Raw genomic sequence first — 22,416 nt, forward strand, 5'->3', positions numbered from 1 at the left:
CCTAGGCTTAGGACGTCGAGGCTAAGGGCAGGGAGGACAAGGGAAGTTGCCTGTATGAGCCTGGTCGAGACTGTTTGAGCTTGGTTGAGACTTGTCGGGACTAGGGCCAGAAATGCTGCCCATTTTTCCATTATGTAATACCCAGCCCACACCATCCACATTCACAAACAGAGCAACACACTCACCACACCAAATGTACACCACACACTTACTACAGACCAACACTATGCACAAATCCATGTCTCAGCACCCACTATAAAACCACACAAACCACACCTATACACCCTTCTATCCCAGCTACCACACATTTCCGCCATCTCCTACAAACAATCCACAACTCTATCCTAAACCACCAACCAATCCACTCATCACTAACACAACCCCATTCCACACCATACTTAACTACATCCCATTCAGACATGCACTTCCTGGTCTAATTACTCCAAACAGGCCACTTTTCATCACTAACAAACATATAATCAGCCATCCATCATTTGTTCAACCAACACCCTCCTCTTCCTTCTACCATATTAACACAAACGCACAACACATACACTGCACTGCACCATACTTTTGGACTCTTGCAACAAACCAGTCTAAGACAAACACTCTTACCTCTACTTCATTCCCTCCATCACAAAACATACACTCTACTCATAAACACATAATCAACCCCTCTACCTTACAATCTTCTCTCACAAACAATACTCTACAAACAAATCCATTGCATGAAAGAAATACACCAGCACCTCTTTTCACTACTCCTCAAAAACAAAACCTATCACGCACACACACAACAAGATCTTCCAAGCGCAATACCTCATAAGTACCATCACAAACTACAAGCTTACACCCACCTTTCAAACCACACAAAGGAACAAACACCAATGCCAAGCTTTCTCTTTTCCACCACATCTAACACAGATACAGCAAGTCTCTTCCAAACGGCTCTCATCCATTGGACAAATTAGAACCTTACTACCTTACATTCATCCACCTATCGACGGTGGAACAAACCCAATTTGGAACACTTAGAAGCCAAACTAACATCCAGTACAAATCTGTAAACAATAAATTCTGTTAAAAAACTATGAATGGCTAGAGGAAGCTTTTGATGTCCTGATACCACTCAAAACTACACAACAGAACAAAAGAAAAAAAGCGCCTTGGAGAAACATAAAGATAAAAGACATTAAAATATGAATTAGAAAGCTGCAACGTACCTGGCTCAAAACAAACGCCAAACAAGACAAACTTCACCTACAAAAAATTAACAGATTATACAAGTCAGCTATCAAAAAAGCTAAGAAAAGGTACTATTCAGACAGAATTCAAAATGTTAAATGTGCAAATAAAGAATTCTATAAAATACTCAAAAGAATTTCGCAAACCATATTGCCTAGAAGGAACTCATCCTGTTCTTCAAGATTTCACAGACAAACTGACAAATCATTACATGGACAAAGCAAACACGTTGGATTCGTACTTAAAACAGAGACGAGGGGTGGGGGGGCATGGCCAAGAAGGCGAGCGGGTAAGACGTGTTCCACATCGTCTCCCCGCTCCCAAGCGCCCAATTCAACCCACTACTGCGACGTGTACCCCCCGGTGGTCCGGGATCGAATGGGGGACACACCTCCAGCCCGTCAGGGCCAATCAGACAGAGTGAAAGTGGGGCTGGGGCTTGCCCAACGGTGAAATCGCGACCAGCCTGGCCGTGAGGCGGAACGGAGAAAATGGCGGCCGGATCAGGCTGGCCGAGCGGAGGCCGCTAGAAGTGCTGGAGTGATACCGTCGGCCCCAGGAGAGCAGACGAGTGGCCACTGGTCGCTGCTGAGCAAGGTGAGGGGCTGGGAGAGGTGCCCTGTGTGGAGCCTGGCGATGGAGTAACAAGAGCGGGCGCCAAGGCGTGAAATCCGGGGCAAGGGCTGGCAGGTCGCACAGAGCCCTGAAGCAGCTTGGATGAGACAGAGCCGGGGGAGCGGAGGTGAGGAGAACCAACATGGTGGAGCATTTGCCAGAATATCAACTGGCGCTAGAGGGGAAAAGCTGAGTCTAACCCGCGGTCCCCGCAGAGACGGGCACAGGAGTACTAAAGGTGAACGCCCGGGCGACCGGGCTGGGGAGAGGCCTAGCAGGCTGTGTATAGCCCAAGAGCGAGGCAGCTGAGGCGGTGCCAGGATCAGGAGAGGGGCGACTGCCCCGGTTCTGCAGAGCATTGGCCAGACGCATCGACGGACGCTCACGAGCCGAGGAGAAGGCTGAGCCGTGGTCCGGTCCTGAGGCAATGCTGAAGGAAGAAAAGGGTGAGCAGGCCACAACCCTTCTTCTGGGGCCGCACTCGTCAATGTTGTTCAGGGGAGCTGGCAGACTGCCGGAACTCCACAGCGAGTGGAGACTTTTCCCAAGAGGGGGTGGAATGCAATTGAGCTCCCTGTGCGCCCGAGGGGAATGGCAACAAGAGGCAGTGAAAGCAAGGGACTCAGGGCCTAAACGCACATTACATCAATGCGGATTTGACAGGGGGGCACCCACGGGGAGGCCCAGCTGGCTATGGGAGGAGTGCAACGCAGAAGGCTGCCCCAGGGACGGGGCATTTGAGAATTGAGTAACTGCCTCCCTGACTAAAGGGCTCTTGGGCGGCGGGAGCAAAGGGTCCGTAGGCCGATTGGGATGGCTGGGTGCTGAACAGAGCTCCGGCATTATCAAGCATTGTAAAACAACCCACACCGTGGAGGGGAACTGCGCAAACTACAAGGCACATTCATTGGCGGTCACAGTTGGCCGAACGTGGTGGCATTGGGGGTAACAAGCGCTATATGAATGCAAACCATGCTCCCCTTCTATCCCTCCGCTATCCTTCTAACTCCAAATAACTTACTAATATCCACCACTCAAATCACTTTCACATTTCACCATACTAATTCCCCAATAATCCTTTATGGGTTTCCAGAGTAGTGTGGTACTACCCAAAAAAAGGCGCTTTAACACCCCATCAGGGATAACCAGCGCTATATTAAATGCAAACCTTTTTTCCTCTTCTATCCTTCCGCTATTCTTCTGAATCCAAATAACTGACTAACCTATCCACCACTTTAATTACTTTCATATTTCACTATACTAATTCAGCACTAATCCTTTATGGGTCCCGGAGTAGCGTGCTACTCGCTGAAAAAGTGCTTCGACGCCTCGTAAGCACTTTATAAAATGCAATTACAATGAACATTGCAGTAGATTTTGAGTATGTGATGGCATTGATGTACACTGATGTACACGTGACACCCCCTCCCAGTTCAAGGTTCTATGAGTGTGGACTTTCTTAGCTCCGTTTCTTTCTCTTTGGATTCCAATAATGATTCAGAAGGAGTCTACAGAAGACAAAGTTTTAAAATGTTGGATGATGCCACATTTGATGTGATTGTGTTTTACTGTTATTCTTACATCTTTTTTTGTGGCACTGGTAGATTTGTCGACCAACCAAGTGATTTTCTCTTGTTTTACTTGCTGCTTACAGAATCATGGAGGCTTGGACATATTCTACATCAGTGGTTCCTAACCTGTGGTCCTAGGACATAATTATGCCCCTAGAGTTGGGTTATTGGAATACGGATTAGAGGGCTTTGTCAGTAGGTGAATGGAATGTTGAAGTTCTATTAAGATAACAAGTAGTTTGGTTAACAAGCTGGTTAGAATGGAAATTGCCTCTCCCTCTTCTCTTCCTCAGGTATGCAATATATGCTCACGTTGTTTCTTCTTTTTCCCTTATATTGGTCTTTCTAGGCTTGACAGAGCTTGTGGACTTTGAATTCAAGTTTTAGCCCTCCATAAGAAAAATGTTCTATTTTGCATGAATTAAATTTATTCTATTTTCACTGTTGTTGAGTTTTGCTTCTACTGATTGTATGTCATCTGAGGTTAAAGTCAGGAAAGACTTCAATGATCCGACTCCACTCATTATCTCCTATAACATGGGTTCACCAGTTATTTTCCAAGGGACAATTAAATTACATGTAGCTCATTGGTTTCTTGTTTTGAGAGAGTTCATTGTATCTTGCTTCTTTTAGTCGGTGAGATGCTGAAAGCATGATTTGTTCCTTCTTCAGCCTTGTTTTCTTCTTGGGTGTTGATGTTCCCCATTGATATAACTAATGTTCTGCTTCATTGAAATTTGTTGCATTTCTTCTGAAGATAGGAGGAGTCTGTAGAGTTAGTAGGCACCCAACTTCTCTCTCAGCTTAACCATTAGGTGTTACTTGGGCCAGTGGGTAGCTGGAGAACTGGCAGGCTTTCTTAAAAAGTTTCTCAGTGACTTTGGAGCAGCTGAGGGATGGTAGTTCCAACGTGGCTAGTGCTATCTAGGGTATCAGCAGACCGGGTTTAGCTTTAGAGTATTCGTGCTATCTGCCACTATTGTCTTACATTTTAACATGTTTGTGTTATCCGGCAGTAGGGATCTGTGGTGGCTGTCACTCTCAACTCAGACGATTAAGGAGAGTGAGATATGGAAGAAGTGTACTGGGCCTTTTGGAGCTCAAGCTCAGTAAAAATCCACTTATTCAAGAGGATTAGGTTTGGGTCAGGACTAACGGACATAAGCTATCAGATTTTCAAAGATGGCTGCCACTGAGAAGATGCAGCGTTCTGATTTCTTAATAAATTAGGTTAGCGAGCAGTGGTTGATCATTCCAAATTGGCTAGCGCTGTTTCGCTTGTTTCTGAACTACTTAGCGCTGCTTTAGCGAGTCTGTGGTATCTGGCACAATTCGAGCTGGTGAGCAAGTATCCAGTTCTTATAAGCCATCCTGGAGGACTGAGAAATACTAAAGAGAAGGCCAAACTATGCGGCAGGGTTGACTAAATTATGCACCTAGAAAAGACAAATTATGCAGGGTAATGTGTCATATTTTCTGATAGTGCTGATTTGTTATTTTGTAATTATTACACTTATTAACACTGTCTGAGCATAGGTTGCAGCTCATTAGCTCCTAGTTTAACACCTGAACATTGCCATAAGCAAAAGAACGGTGACCAGTTACCCTTTGCAAAGGGCCTTCCACTGGGAGGGAACTCAGGTTGCTGTGCCTTACTTAACTTCTGAACCTTTTGAGCTGGAAATTACTTTTTATATAATGTGCAGATTTTGTAGCAGAAACTGGATTGTGTGATAAATGTGGCAGATCTGTAATTATACAAAACACTCTGCTGCACAATTACATAATTCCTGTGGCCAGGTCTATAACGTTTGCCCCGTCATAGACGTCAGGTCTCTCTTGAGTGACTAATGTCAGTATCTTCTGATATCCAATAAGCATTTATGATCCTGATGGACAAATAGAGTGACAAGTAGTTAGTACTGAAAGGAGGGCTGGTGGGTTAAAGGTAGTAGTTAATTGTGAGCGGTAGTGGATGTGGGTGAACGTTCGGATTGCAAGGTGAATGCTTGGGGTGAAGGACTAAGTGAGTGGCCTGATCTGGACAAATCAAGTGCCAAATGTAGCTGACCCGATGCAGCACCGGTTGGAGGACCTAAATCTTTATTCTCCTTGTAATTGCTTCTTAATGAGTTGTGAATCTATGTTGGTAAATTTTGTGAGTCGGAGGATTGAAAAAGCAACACAATAGGAACTTAAAGGCTAATTTTAGACTGCCCACAAATAATTAAGCCAAAACTTGACCATCTTTAACACTCTTGCACCATTATAAATAGGCTTTTCCTGGAACACATAAAGTGGCAAATTGGATGGAGCTTGGTGGAGTAACCTCCAGAGTAAAACAAGCATTTGCAATGAAATAGGTCTTGCATTCACCCGGGTTTGAGCTATTGGCATTGTAAATGACAATGCCTTTTATTTATGTTTTGGATTTTAAAACATAAATCAAAGGCATTGTCATTTACAATACTAATAGCTTAAACTCCCACAAATGTGAGACCTATTGCATTGCAATAAAGGGCCTTCTCGACCGCTTATTAGATTGTAAATATTAGAGGAAGAGACCGGCCTGCGACGTCTTCAAAGTGATAAATAGTGCAGTGAAGAAGATGTGTAAGTGTTGTAAAGTATACAGACACAAAGTGTGAAGTGAGAGTTACATATGATCCGAGCTTTAAACACTAACAAAGCGCTCCAACACCTTTCGCTCTGTGATTACACAGTCATGGCTCAGGACGATAAGCGTGGAGGGGGCGCTATTTCCTGCCCTCTCCGTGATTTGAGTGTGCAGTGTGGCATTGTGTAATGTCATTGCTATATTTGGCCTAATAAAAAACACTCCAGCTGTAGTAGGGCCCTGGCTTCACCTCATGATGCAGGGTGGGCTGTGCTTTATGGCAGGTATGGAGAGAGGGATTGTCTCGGCCTCAGCTCTGGCTTCGTACAGTGCCCCTGCTATTCCTAGTGAACAAGAGGCGCTGAGGTGGTGGTATTGGAATTGGTGGTGCTGGTATTGGTGGAGGTGGTGGTATAGGTGGTGGTAGTGGTGGTATTGGTGATGGTGGTAGTGATGGTATTGGCGGTGGTGGTATTGGTGGTGGTATTGGTGGAGGTGATGGATGGTTGTATTGTTGGTGGTGGTGGTACTGGTGGTTCCTTGTGGTGATATTGGAGATGGTGGTAGTGTTAATAAAACAGGCTTTTGAAAACAACCCGTCAGGTGGCTTTAGTACAGATCACATGTAACACATATGTGCTGTTGTCAGCTTCAGCCCATTAGAACAGGATTATGTGCTACATGGAATAATACCCATAGCTTAATTCGCTGATCATGTCTTAATCCATTTTAATTGGGGCGGGGTGGTTGATACAGATACGAGGTAATGCTGGGTTAAAGTGATTGAAAGCAGGCACCCTTGTTACGGGGCGGCCTCGCTGCTTAAAAAAACACAAGCGATTTCAGCTGAAGCAGTGCATGTCCGGCCTGCAGTAAGAGAAACTCAATAAAGTAGATAGTGCTTACAGATTAAATAACAGGTCCTGCGCAGCAACTGAAGTAAAAAGGGCAGTCACCATGGGAGGGTACAAATGAAGACAAGGCCGTACTAAGGAGAGACTAATAAGCCTATTAACGAATCCGAAGGCAGCATTTATGATAGATAATGACACAAGCCAATGAAAATAAGGGAGGAGAGTGGGCGTGGCTTCTCTCCCATACTCTACTACAGCAGTCTCACAAAGCGAGAATTGCATGCGCGCTGCCGCTAGGCTCGACCTAAAGAGTTTAAATTTGGTGCTGCTTGTGGAAATATTCTCCCCTCGTGGCTCCCAAAGGAACTAGGCTACTCCCTCTACAGAAAGGTAGCAGCAGTAACTTGAATAATTATATTCACAAAGGGCATCAAAGCAGTGTAATTCAACGTAAGTAGGAGTTTTCTCCTACTGTGGGACTGACTTCTTGTGCTGCCCTCTTTGTATTGGAAACTTTAAGTTGAGGTCATTTTCTTATATTAAGAAGCCTCATGTGGTCGTCCTGGAACCAGAGTCACCTAGTTAATTCAGGAAAAACACCATTTGACAGTGGCCAAGTGGAGCATATCTGTCAGTGAAGTTGGGTCAGCTTCTCCAGTATTTAAAGCCAATTATTCTGATGATCAGCCCTTTGTGGTGAGTTTTTTCCACAAACATGTGTCTCTGTGCTAGCAACTCTGCAATAATAAAAGCAACTCTTGTTTGAGGAATACAAATTATTCAGGTGTTTCATAGTGTTTACTGGGATGAAGTCTTTATAGGAGACTGGAGGCGAAAGACCATAAGCTAGACCTCTGCTATTGGCTCAGATTTTAATAGCATGTTCGTAGGTGAGGTTCGTCTTCCATAGTCATCCGGGATTGCAAGGGGAGAAATGCCTGTATGGGTTTTTTTAAATGTTGTTTTTGGAATTTATTGAAATATTCTCACATAACAGCTCTGGTGGCGTAGTAGAGGACTGATTTGCCTTAGTATATTGTAGGTTGGGAGTGATATAAGATAGCTCAGTTTATGGATTTGAAGCACTGCTAATGTGCTCAGACAATTTATAAAATATTAATTGCTTTATGGAATAGTAGTTCATAAAGTCAATCAGAGCTTGGCTTCCTTCAAACTGTGCTTCTAGTTATCTGTTGCTTGGAGTCTGAGTGAATGGAGGAACCCTTCACAGGTTTAACTGGTCCTTGCAGTCAGTTGTCAAGTTAGGAGAGATAACTGGTGCTGGAGTTGATCTGAAAACCAATTAAGAGTAGTGTTCAAAGGTCACCGACCTAAAGAGGCTGTACCTCGAAACTGGGCTATTGTGATCTGGATTTATGAGTGTCAGCAGCGTCCTCCTAACCGGCAAGGACACTGTATTTTACTTTTAGGCTTCAACTGTGATATCAGACATCAGTATATGTTCTGCAGCTTTCCCCCCTCAGTGTCTCTCCCCTCTTTACAGTAGCTCCTTCCTCATCCCACGTTTCTGTCTTTTAGCCACCTGGCTGTGACAAACTCACAGACATTTGTTTCTCATTTACAGAATCAAGGAGCTGATGAACAGACCTAAAGGCCCCCTGCATCCAAATACTCCTGATCAGCATTACCAGAAGAAAAAACTGTATCCGTGTGAAGAGTCTGCAAAAACATCCACTTGGAAGCTTGATCTGTTCACACGCTATACAATACATTCTGGGGAAAAAACAGTGAACTAGCTTAAGGAAGACCTTCATACAGAGCGCATCTTTAGGGACAGTTTGATGCTCCATACCATGAATAATCTTTATCAGTCTACGGAGTGAGAAATGTTTGCTTAGAGCTTGCATCGATATGATCCTCAGAGGTTTTGTTCTGGCAAGAAACCATATTTTTGTACAGAGTCGGAGAAAAGTGTCACTCAGAGCTCATATCTGTACATGTATCAGATGATCCATACGAGACTGAAGCATAGATGTGCACGGAGTGTGACATCATTTTCATTGTAATATCAGCTTAGGGCAAGCATCAGAATATCCATACTCTAGAGAAACTATACCATTGTAAAGAGGATTAGAAGAGCTTGACTCACCAACAAAATCAGGTGACTTACCATAGGTTGCTTATATGGGAGACATCGTAGTGTACATACCTTGAGGAAAGCTGCAGTACGGGCTCTACGGGCTCTTTGTTACACAGGCATCAAAATGTTTGTTCTGAGTATATGTCATACCAGTGTATGGAATGTGGGAAAAGTTTCACTGAGATAAAAAGCATCAGAGAATTCATTGAGGTGAGAAATATCATCAGTGAGAAACACTTTGATGTGCAGAGCACACTGTTACATCATAGGGTTTCACACCAGTATGGATTCTATCTGTCCTGAATGAGGACAGGCTTCACTTGTAAGACAAATATGTTAAGTCACCAAAGAATCCTCACTGGTGAGAAAGCCTGCTGGTGCACAGAATGTGGGGAACACTTCACTCTGACAAGCGCACTAATCACACATCAGATAATCCATACTGGTGAGAACCCCTACAACTGCACTGAATGTGGAAAAAGCTTCAGTGAGCAACGTAGGCTGGTGAAGCATCGGAAAATCCATACTGGTGAGAAACCCTTTCAATGTACAGAATGTGGAAAAAGCTTCACTTGGGCAAAAGCACTGCTTGTTCATCAGGGAATCCATACTGGTGAGAACCCCTACAAATGCACTGAATGCGGAAAAAGCTTCAGTGAGCAGCGTCGGCTGGTGAAGCATCGGAAAATCCATGCTGGTGAGAAACCCTTTCAATGTTTAGAATGTGGAAAAAGCTTCACTCGGGCACGTGCACTGCTTGTTCATCAGAGAATCCATACTGGTGAGAAACCCTATCAGTGTACCGAATGTGGGAGAAGCTTCAGTGTGAAGCACACCTTGAAGCAACATCAGAGACTCCATACTGGTGAAAAACCCTTTCAATGTACAGAATGTGGAAAAAGCTTCCCTCAAGCAAGTGCACTGCTTTATCATCAGAGAATCCATACTGATGAGAAACCGTACCACTGTGCTGAATGTGGCAAAAGCTTCAGTGTAAAACACACCTTGGTGCAGCATCAGAGAATCCATACTGGTGAGAAACCCATTCAATGTACAGAATGTGGAAGACGCTTTTGTGTAAAGAGCACACTGTTATCACACCAGAGAATCCATACTGGTGAGAAACCCATTCAGTGTACAGAATGTGGGAAAAGCTTCACTCAAGCGAGCAACCTGCTAGTACATCAGAGAATTCATACTGGAGAGAAATCCAATCAATGTACAGAATGTGGGGAAAAGTTCACTCAGAAGGGAAGCCTTTTGGCACATCATAGAATCCATACTGGTGAGAAACCGTACCACTGTGCTGAATGTGGCAAAAGCTTCAGTGTAAAGCACACCTTGGTACGGCATCAGAGAATTCATACCGGTGAAAATCCCTATCAATGTACCAAATGTGGAGAGCGCTTCCGTATAAAGAGCATACTGCTGTCACACCAGAGAATCCATACTGGTGAGAAACCCATTCAGTGTACAGAATGTGGGAGAAGCTTCAGTATGACGTACAAGCTGGTGCAGCATCAGAAAATCCATACTGGCGAGAAACCCTACCACTGTGCTCATTGTGACAAAAGCTTCAGTGAGAAGTACACCTTGAAGCGGCATCAGAGAATCCATACTAGTGAGAAACCCTACCACTGTGCTGAATGTGACAAATGTTTCAGTGTGAAGTGGAACCTGGTGCAGCATCAGAGAATCCATGCAGGTGAGAAACCATTTCAGTGTACAGAGTGTGGAAAAGGCTTTAGTGTAAAGAGAAAACTATTGTCACATCAGAGAATCCATACTGATGAGAATCCCTATCAATGTACAGAATGTGGGAAAGGCTATGTTCATAGATCCACTTTGTTGATACATCAGAGAACGCATACTGGTGAGAAACCCTTTCAGTGTACAGAGTGTGGGAGAAGCTTCAGTGTGAAGTACAACCTGATGCAGCATCAGAGAATCCATACAGGTGAGAAACCCTTTCAATGTACAGAGTGTGGAAAAGGCTTCAGTGTAAAGAGATCACTGTTGTCACACCAGAGAATCCATACTGGTGACAACCATTTCAAAGTACAGAATGCAAAAGAAGCTTCACTCTGAAGAAAATGCTTTTGGTACATCAGAGAATCCATACTGGTGAAAACCCCATAACTGTTCAGAATGTGGAAAACGATTTATTGAGAGCGGAGAACTGGTGAAGCATCAGAGTCCATACTGGTGAGAAACCATATCATTGTAGAAAGTGTGAGAAAAGATTCACTCTTATGAAAAATATGTTAAGCCATCAAAGAATCTACACTAAAAACCCTATTTTATTTTATTTAAATATTTTTATTGGGATTTCAGGTGCATTACAAAGAGACATAAAAAATACATTTACACAAAACACTTTTCCTCTATGTCTACTATTGTATTTATCATCAATTGTATGTATTTGACCTTCTGCCTCAACCTTGTATATAGTGTTTTGCGTAAATGAATTTTTAATGTCTCTTTGTAATGCACCTGAAAACCCCTATTTGTGAGCAGAATGTGGAAAATGCTTCAATCTGAACAGCACACTGTTAAGATATCAATAATCCATACAGTGGAGAATCTGAATAAAGTTACAGATTGTAGGAAAAACTTCACTCAATGGAAGGTCTGTTCCAGCATTGGAGGACACCTACTTAGTCAAAGGCGGATGTAGTGTGGGAAATGTGAGAGTAATCCACACTGCAGAGAAACCCTCTTAGGGCACATCATTTGGGAAAAGTTTCACTCAGACAAGCAAACTGTTCACACATCAGATGATCCATACTGGTGAGAAACCCTACCACTGCACAGAATGTGATAAAAGCTGCAGTAAGAAGTGAAACCTAGTAACTTTGAAGAAACTATCTCTCCAAACTGAATTTAACATCCAGGAGATTCAGCGATGACAGTCTATGGGATTCCCTGACTGGCGTATTGCAACATAATAAGTCAAGCACATTTTGGAACATAAACTCTCCATGCATGAGTGCAGTCAGGAAATTTGTTTCATGTCCAATCTCACATTACGATTTGTAATCTTACAATTAGGAGTTGTATAAAAATTGTTAGGCGTAGTAAAATGATGGAACTTGAAATACTTGGACATTTTCAGAGTGGCCTCCTAAAAGAATAACAGTTACAACAACTAAGAAAGGCTGAAAATTGTCATGGTCAGGAAGCGAAGACCTCATGAAATGCACATATTTATTCTTAGTATGGTAGGATCTCTTGCTGCAGTTAAAGTTCATTGTAGGGCCGCTGCACTGCACTGAATCAATTGCTCTGCCGTAAGGCTTACGGTCAAATAACAGAAGGCGCTGGTGGTTGTAGCTGAAAATGGGGCCAATCCTGTGCCTGAACTTAGAGGCCTGTGGGGACAAAGACACAAGATGTTGTGATCTCCAAGGAGGGGAAACACCATTTACTCTCATCCACCTGTACTATTCTTGCCCCTCGTCTGCTGCAGGTGCGGTATTGATCCAGCTACTCAGTGGCAGAGATAGACAGTGACCAACCTCGGACCTCGCTTTGGGGAGGTAGTATGCTGTTTTTTGGGATGCCCAGGGGTGTCCTTATGCGAGTTCAAGTGCATTGCCCATTATCATTAACCTGGTTGGTGTCTTTTTTGAGGTGGTGCTAGACAGAGATCCCTAGATAATCATTGTAATGTTTGCTAGTTTATCAGCCTTTCTCTTGTCAGTGGCATGAGCAATGTGACATCACTGTTTAGCATGAGAAGGGTTTCAGGTCCTATCTGTTTTTCCTACAGGCTGTCTCACCATGACATATGGCGGAAAGCCATCGGAGATGGAGATTTGTTGATTGTCTCCTTGGCACACAATGCTATTCCCCACTTAAGGGAATATGGTAAGGTGAATGTATGGTGTGGCAGGGAGTGTGGTGGTGCACCCATCTGTCATACCTTGTGGAGATCTGATTGAGGAGAGGGGCCTGCACACTCCAGAGGAGAGCTGGTCTTCAGTTAAAGTTTATATGAGACAATAGAGCCACAGAAGAGGATGGTGTGCTTGTCCCCCTTGTGTGTAGACTACCTCATCCCCGACTTTGCGGTCAGCCATACCATGCATTGGCTTTTTAGGTTGTTTAGCCACCCTTAGCCACCCTTATTGGCTTCAAAGTGAGGATGGTTGGTCGTGGTGGTCGAAGAGTGTGGGGAAAATTTGAAGAGAGGGGGCTCTGATGCGGCTTGTGGCCCTGTGAATGCTGTGGCATAATCCTTCCACTGTCAAGTGATAGACGTCAGTGTTATCAGAGTAGATTATTATTGATTGTTAAACAGGTGTTTGACAAATGGAGAAATTACAAATGGCCACACAAATATTAAGGTCTAATGAGGTTTGCATCAAGTCTAAGGGAACAGGAAAAATTCCCAAGCAATGTATACAGGATGTACAAGTCTCTCAGGTGAATAAGGAAGATGAATCTGGAGGGAAAAAAAGCTGACTCCTAAAAGAAAGATACTAGATCTCCTTTACCAAGTTTCATAAGAAACTTTGTGTCCAAGTATTTCCTCTCAGCTAATGATGGAAAGACAATCCACCAGAGTATCCCAGTAGATACTACAGCAAAAGCAAGTGGTGATTTAGGGGCACAAAACAGTGTGGATGTCATCAGAACAGAAGTAGAAGCTGATGTTCAAAGCACATGAAATTATTGTAGATGCCACACTAAGCTGCAATAAGTGGAGTCTATGGTGAATAAATCTCAACTGGTTAAACTATAAATCCAACAATGTCCTCTGCCTCATTGAGTGTAATAGTGCTTATGCAAGGCACTCTAAAAAGAATTTTAGAAGTGCTGGTTGTACTAGATGAGAATCAACAGTACCAAATAAAAATCAACAGTCCCACACATTTCAACAGCAAAATATAACTGGGGAATTACAAAATGTGAACATTTGCTGACTTCCTTCAATAAGACAAGTAAACAAGTCTCTAGAAAACTTGCATAATGTTTTGTCAGGAAATTTGGTAGAAGACCATGTTTCAGATGTCGATATTGCCTTAGATGACTTAACTAATAATTATTTAGGAGGAAATGGGACGGAACATATCTCTTACTGGCCAATGGTGGTTAGCTTGCACTTTCTAACAGTGGGTAACGGAACCTCTCCTCAAACTTTAATCTGTCCTATTTGTGAAATCAAAGGAAATTGCATCAGCAGAGGCACAGAACATTGAAAAAAGCGCCTCTGTGCAAAAAGTGGCAGGCAAGAGAAGAATAAAGAGTGGTTAATTCCAGCAATTCTCTGTGCCATATTTTAAGTGGAGCTAATTTGGATACTTGTAAACTAATTTTTGAACTTGACTGTCTCTCCTTGCACTGTGTTATATAGATCTAAAATTCTTTATTTTCATGTATTGAATTATGATTCATTTTGAACTTCAACCATGCTATAGATCTCTAAAACGTACCAAAGACTTATTTTCCTAAACTATGTTCATACTGAATGAACTTATTTATTTATATTTGAGGTATTTGTCGAATGGGAGTGAATTGGTTCCATGGGAAGTACTTTTGAAATATTATTTTAAGTTTACTAAAACCGTAGATTAATCTGTAATTTAGAACGGGTATTATTAATGCCTAAAATCAATACATACCATTAATAGAAATCTGGTGTGAATCTGTATTATCAATGGCTGATGCTCCTGCACATGATTAAATTGTCATTTCCTAGAAAAATCTAAATTGTAGGTGTTAATTTTGGGATCATTCAGAGCAATTAATACAATAGCAAAGTTTAAAAAAATTAATAAATATTTGATTTGTTGAGTAATTTGTTTTATGGTATGGATAAAGTAATGTTTATCACAAGCAACTGTCATTACAATAAATCTTTCTAATTTAACATCCGTGAAAAAGCCTTTTTGTTGTGAAACAGTTGTTGGCTGTGGTAGTATCGAAGTAAACATTACATTCACATGTGTGAATATTATGAAAAGGAAGAGTTGAAATAGTGTCATTGTCTTCAATCTTTGACTTGAAGAGACAATTGGAACAATAAAGAGATTAAGACATGGACGACTGACAACGTGTTATACTGCACTTTATTTGACTAATTTTCTCAGCAAATCTTTTAAATGTATACCATGTTATCCTCCTACAGGAGATTTAGCTCCAAGAGAACCCGAATATTGATTGTATCATTTCAATATGTAAACTCAGCCATGTTAGGTGATACGGTTGATTATGTGGAGACCTTTTAACGTTTATTTACACACAAAAAATAAGAAAGGTAAGAAGAATAGAAAGTATAAGTATGTGGGCACAAATATCAGTGGTTGAAATTCAGGTAAAACAAAATCGAACTGAAATGTTACTCTTAGCTAATGTATATCTCCATAAGGATATAAAGTCAGTTGTATAATATCCCTCTCACTAACTATTCAGCTGTTGCATCCTCAATTAAGTCCAGCATTATCTGTGATTGGTTGAGCAGAAGTGGCTTAATCAGCTTAAATGGCCGCTCTGCCCATGTTAATCCAGCTAGTTCGACTTTTAGGTTTGCACTCATCACTATTCAGTTGACTGTGATACATTTAACCTATGTTGTCATTTTAATATAATGCATTGTGAAGGAAGTGGTTTGGAGTTTTACAAGGACCACTTATATTAAAGGAATCATTTTTAACAGAAAAGGTTTTATTTCTGAATGTGTTTCTTGTCTGTATTTATTTTTGAAAGCAGAAAAATACAGAATATTGTGCTTTTCGTGAGTGACATTTGACACTGCCCTGTATGAATTCCAAACCAACATCTGAATGCAAAAACAGCACAGGAGTCAAAAAACAGGATGGGATTTCCTTAAATGTAGGCATATGCTAACATATATTTCTATATATTTCTATATATTGGTAATATTTACATGTGGGTGTAGTGTTCTGCTATAATGACTGCTTAATTTGCTCAAAGGCAACAGGCATTAAAGTATGAGTGCATATTTATCAGTAAAATAAATGTGGAAATACACCATGTTAAGACTCCATATATTATTAAAAAGTGAAATAAATATGCATAAATACCAATAGGATGGCTGAATGTTTTTTTTCTTTTTTTTTTGTCCTCATTCCATCAAAAGCTGTTCAAATAAACTTTCTCAACCCATTCCATCGTGAGCGCCCTAGGGCTGATGTTCTTGCGATAGCCTGGGCTGTCCCGCCCTGCCCCTTTATTCCGAGCCATGGTGTAATCATAGGACTAGAAGGGCCTTAGACCAGCCTCATTTCTCTTCCCCATTCTACCAAAGGGCCCTACACTGTGCTATTTACATTTTGTGCCAATCCGGATTCTAAACGCGCAGTGCTCAGTACCGCCGGTAACCAACTTTCATACAAAGGTGGGCTGGGGTCGTTCCATAATTTACAAATCTCTCTACGTGCAATTAAAACAAGACTGAGAAATCACCCCACTTGTGCCCCCTTAATAAACTAACAAGATCCGTATCGAACCCCAAAAAAACTCTAGCTATATTCAAGCTTACTTGCACCTTAAAAATGCCCTCCAGGGCCTTCTCCACCATAGACCAAAAAGGGCCCAATATAGGGCAGTCATAAACAACATGTATGTCGTCTGCTTCGACTAACCCACATCTTGAGCAAGATGGGGGGGGATTTACAACTTTCACAATCTTTTTTAGTGTGTAGTATAGCCTGTTAATGGTAAATAAATGATTTTTCTTCAGGGAGGCTGATCTAACATATTTAAAAAAAAAATGGAGAGATATATCGTATAGAGCCATTGATATATCTTCCAACCTAGAGGTATTCCAGATTTGATACATTGGGGGGGCTTCCGATTCCTCCTCCTCCAGCATTTTTCCATACCAGAGTCCCACTTCCCTCTTCATCGGCCTAGGGGATTGGAGAGCAGACTCAACATCCCAGTTTCCACCTATGTTGTCTCTCTCAGCGGTAAACCAGGAGCCGATCTGAATGTACTTGAATCTAGAGAAGGAGTCCCCGATCTTTAACCTCAAATCCTCCCTTAGTAAAACCCCACTCTGATGTTACTATGTCCGACCACATTGTTATCGCTGCTTTCCCAATAGGAAGAGAGAGACTATCATCAAAACAAGACGGCAAACCCGGGGAATCCAAGATTGGGGCAAGATCTGAGTAATACTTTATACCCCATCTCTCCTTAACTCTGAGCCATACTAAAATTGCATGTTTCAGTACCTTTAGACGCACCTTTTTGTAAAATTGTGGCGCACTGAATTTATAAAGGAACCCAGGACCCCACCCACTTGTTCAACCATTGTGTTCAATACCCGCCCCCTGTTGGAATCATCGGGACTGGTAAGGAGACATCGGATGTTTTTCAGTTGGAAGGCAAAGGAGTACCAGTGGATGTCAGGAAGCGTAAACCCCCCCCCTTCATCAATCTTCTTTTTAGCTTTTTCCAAGAGATCCTAGAGTTTTTATTTGCCCATATAAAGCTGCCTATTTTCCCCTGAATTTTAGCCAAAGATTTATATGGAAAAGTCAATGGAATCATATTAAATAGGTATGGCAGCTTCGGCAAGATTACCATTTTGACCAGATTTACCCGGCCATAGATTGTGAGCTGAAGGTTCTGCCATCTCAGCAGAAGATGATCAATGTCATTCGCCACCTTCTTTATGTTGGTCTGTGTTAAGATGTTAAGATCCGGTGTTATTATTATACCCAGGTATCTAAACTGACTACTTTCAGCTCCCTCCCAATTGTCTACCCCCCAGCACATTATTTCGGTTTTTGAGTTATTGATCATGTACCCAGAGTATTGGCCAAAATATTTCATTATCTCTTCCACTCTGGGAAAAACCTCAACCGGGTTACCTGTATAAACTAGCAAATCATCAGCATATAATGCCAACTTGCAGCTAAAGTTTCCAACCCTGAAGCGTGTAACCCGATCATCCAGCCGCAACGCTTGCGCTAGAGGCTCAATTTATTTATTTATGGAATTTTTATTGCGCATACAAATACCCGAAGGTGTCTCGGCGCATATGTAGGCTAGCGGGACCGAAACAAACAAAATTCACTGGTTAAACAACCATGTCTTCAAGAGCCTACGGAAGCTCATCAAGTTGGGGGCGTTTTTGATAGTGAGTGGCAGAAGATTCCAGAGCTTTAGCGTAGCAACCAGAAAACGTCTGTCTCCCCAAGTTGCTGTTCTTGTGCAGGGTACCGGTAGGAGGCAGGTGTTGGCAGATCTCAGCAGCCTTTTAGGGGTGTACAACTGAAATGCATCGATCAGAAACTTGGGTCCGACGCCATGCACTGCCTTATAGGCAATGCAGAGGGCCTTGAATTTAATTCGGCTCTCTACTCTAAGCCAATGAAGCTGGCGAATGGCGAGAGTAGTAGGCTGGTGGCGAGGAATGTCTAAGAGAATTCTAGCAGCCGCGTTCTGTATAGACTGTAGCTTAGACAGAACGAGTTTCTGAGAGTTGAGAAATAGGGCATTTCCGTAATCAATTTTGGAAAACACCAAGGTGGTAACTAGGGTCTTCCCAGCTGAGATGGGGAGATAAGGCAGCATGGAGAGGTCGAATAGGAGGGGCGAGATGGGTTACCCCTGTCTAGTTCCTCTCCTTACACTAACACGTGGTGTCAATAAGCCGTTTAATAGGATTACAGCAGATGCACCTTCGTAGCAGTCCCTCATTGTCTTAATAAAGGTTACCAATAGTTTTGACCGTGCACAGCCACAAAAGTCAAACCCCATTCGAATGTGTCTCGTGCTCCAAAGAATGACTCCCCGCTCAGGAGAAAAAACACTATAACTAGAAAGTAGCACCAACACACTCGTGTCTCCTTGGGCACAGATTTGGTGCTGCGTGCTGCAGCTAATTTCAACCTTGAAGTTGTAATAAAACAATCAATGTTCCATTTTTTTCTTTATCAACCGTAAGTGATATTATTCATCATTTACTACATCCAGGTAAGTTGGCAATATATTTTTTCACTCCTGGATATCCATACAACGTGTATACTTTTCATCTTTTCATTCCCAATGCATTTCGGCTAGTGCCTTCATCTGGGGAATATCTATTGGAAAACATATAATATAAATCACTAATGCGAATATGCCACTGCAAAGTATCCACCACCTAATGAGCATTGCCGTGTAAGTAATCTGAAAAACACGTGGTTCATAAAAAATCACTGAGGCATAAACTTAACTGTTAGTATTCTAATGGTTATATAAGGAATGTCCACAAAGAAAGCTAAATCAAGTGTATAGTGTTGCAAAAACGAGACTAAGTTTGACAAAGTAAATGTTAGAGTGGTACGGGTGTGTACGAGTAAAGAGGCGTGCTTCAATACACATGCTGGAGTGGTGAACTCTACGCTACTAGCTTATGCGTGCGTGATCGGAACAACATTAACCACATTACGCTTTACGCATGGTAGTTTAACCGACAAAAGTGTGATCTTCGCTGTGACCGTGCGATATAGGGTGAAGCTGTCTCAAAGAGCTCTACGGGATGAAAGAACTTAATGCTTACCAAATGAGAACATGCTGCAGTTTATTCAATATGCCATAAGCTCATTCCGCGTCCCTTCACCAAAGTGGATTAGGGGCGTGTATCATGTAACGTGAGGGGAGTGGTTAAGTACGCGAATTCAGTGTGCAATAGTATTAAAGGTGTATACCCATATTTTAGTATGCGTATTATGTCTTAAACAAATAAAGATATTGAAAAAAGTAAAAAGGTAAACAGTGGACTCCTGTAATGACACTTAGTGGTCTGTGTGATGTTATGTATGCAATAACTCAAACGCTAAACTTCGTAACTGAGTGTAAGAAAGAGACCCAGCGTCAGTCATGACATAAAAAACTATATGGTGGCTGATAACGTGAACTACTTTCATAAATAGCATAAAGATTCAACCCTTTCACAATACACTGTGCAATAGCTGATAACATGAACTACTTATTATAAATAGCATAGAAATTCAACCCTTTCATTCAAGCCATTTGGTTTCAGGGTTTGAAGATGATAAATCCAGTAATTTTCGCGTGTCAGGAGAGATTTCTTATTGTCTTTTCCTTCCGATCTCTCAATTATTTCTAGAATGCATGCTTTCATCTGGTTCATTTGGTGATTTGCTTCAATAAAGTGGGCAGCGACGACTGATTAGGAGCTTTAGTCCTGATGTTACTTTTGTGCTCATTCAGTCTTATTTTCAGTTTCCTCTCAGTTTGACCAATATATCCCATTTCACACGGGCATTTTAACATATATACAATGTTACTGGTGTCACAAGTGGCATTCACTTGCAATGGTATTTTATGCCCTTTAATGGGATGACTGATACTATTACCTTACAAGATGTTATTACAGTTATCACAGTTCCAGCACGGAACTGTGCCTCTGTATATTTGACCAGTGGTGCTTGATGATGGTTGTTTAATAATTTCACCTATATTTTTAGCCCTACTGAAGGCAAACAGTGGCGTTTTGCTAAAAATATTGTGGAAATCGGGTTCAGTCTGAAGTAGCAACCAGTGTTTTTTGATGATTTTCTTGAATTGAAAGCTATCCCTGGAAAATTTACTAACGTAAGTTATTCTGGGTTCCTTCTGTGTGCTTTGGGTCACTAGTAGTAGTTTCTGATCTTTAGTATTAGCTTGTTCAACAGCTTTATTTAACACAACTTCAGGGTATCCTCTTTCACGAAAACTCTGTATTATTTTGAGTGATTGATTTGTATATTCCTCGGGGTCTGAGACAATTATTTTAATTCGCAGGAGTTGTGAGTATGGTAGATGCTGTTTAAGAGCCTGAGGGTGAAAACTTTGGTAGGCCAACATGTTGTTACGATCTGTTTTCTTGGTAAACAAGGTTGTAGTAAACCCTGTAGCAGATTTCTGTATGGTTACATCCAAGAAGTTTATGCAAGTTAATGGAATAGTGCTGAATTTCATAGGTAAATTGGATACGTTCATTCACTTTATTTAGATCAATGATGTTTTCCTTCAACAGATCTTCTGTGCCTCTCCACAAGATGAAAATATCATCTATGTAGCGAAGGTATAAGCGTAGATCGTCTTTCCATTTCGGGGACTGCAAAATGTGTTGCCTTTCATATTCATGCATGAAGATATTTGGGTAGCAGGGAGCTGCGCAAGTCCCCATAGAAGTATCACTTTTTTGGAGATACCACTGTTTGTCATATTCAAAATAGCTATGCATTAACGTAAAATTGAGAAGCTCCATCAGAAAAATCTTCATTGATTCCTCATACTCCGTCCTGAGTAGTGCCTTTTCAACCGCCTCTATACCAAGTTAGTGTGGTATGGACGTATATAAAGATTGTACATCAATGCTACACATCAAGAGATTCTCTTCCTTTTCTGGTTGTACATTTAACTGTTTATTCAGAAAGTCAGTGGTGTATTTTATAAATGAGCCCATAGTTTGAACAAATATTTGTAGGTACTTGTCTAATAGTTTGCCAACTGGCTGATGGACACTTCCGCATGTTGACACAATAGGACGGCATGGTCGTCTTGGTAGGGTGTTAAAATATCGATAACAAAAATATAGCTGACATAAATATCGTTGCAAAAATATCGTTTACAAAAATATCGACACCCTATACTTAAACAGGTAAGTACATAAATATCGACTCCAAAATATCGTTGTAATTAATATAGATGTAAAAAATATCGACTTTTTAAAATAATTAAAATTACATTAAATAATAAATAAATAGAAGTACTATTAACAAAATACATTACATTACTTTTATTTTTTAACTATTTCAAACAAATTTACTACACTTTTTAATTATAAACTTAATAAATGTGGACATATAAATTAATTTTACACATTACTTTATATAACAACAATAATACATATATATAATTAAAATACCCCTTTACCCAAAAACCCAAAACTGACCCTGAACCCTAAAAATACCCCTTTACCCAAAAACATTTTCACTAAAAAAATCCTGTACACACACCTAAAAATAATTAAAAAATTAACATAATTAATGACATAATTATTATTCAATTAACTAATTAAAATTAATTAACTATTATTTATTACACTATTTATATTTATTTAAAACATTAATTAATCTATTATTTCATTATATTTAAACACCCCTTTACCCAAAAACTGAAAACTGACCCTGAACCCAAAAAATACCCCTTTACCCAAAAACTAAAAACTGACCCTGAACCCTAAAAATACCCCTTTACCCAAAAACTAAAAACTGACCCTGAACCCTAAAAATACCCCTTTACCCAAAAACTGAAAACTGACCCTGAACCCTAAAAATACCCCTTTACCCAAAAACTAAAAACTGACCCTGAACCCTAAAAATACCCCTTTACCCAAAAACTGAAAACTGACCCTGAACCCTAAAAATACCCCTTTACCCA

The 22,416-nt window shown here is 41.2% G+C and overlaps 1 protein-coding gene across 1 annotated transcript in view; it reads left to right on the plus strand.

The window, feature by feature from the left end:
• Positions 1-15,658, plus strand: part of LOC147737084 (uncharacterized) — a 466,498-nt gene extending 450,840 nt beyond the window's left edge. The window contains 5 exon segments of the mRNA XM_086922785.1: positions 8,488-8,650; positions 9,307-11,047; positions 11,050-11,127; positions 11,130-11,193; positions 11,195-15,658. Of these exon segments, the coding sequence (XP_086778911.1) occupies positions 8,488-8,650; positions 9,307-11,047; positions 11,050-11,127; positions 11,130-11,193; positions 11,195-11,429 (2,281 nt within the window). The 3' untranslated portion in view covers positions 11,430-15,658.
• The last annotated feature ends 6,758 nt before the right edge of the window (positions 15,659-22,416 follow it).

This window comes from Lissotriton vulgaris, chromosome 1_1 (assembly GCF_964263255.1).
Source record: "Lissotriton vulgaris chromosome 1_1, aLisVul1.2, whole genome shotgun sequence".
Taxonomy (NCBI): Eukaryota; Metazoa; Chordata; class Amphibia; order Caudata; family Salamandridae; genus Lissotriton; species Lissotriton vulgaris.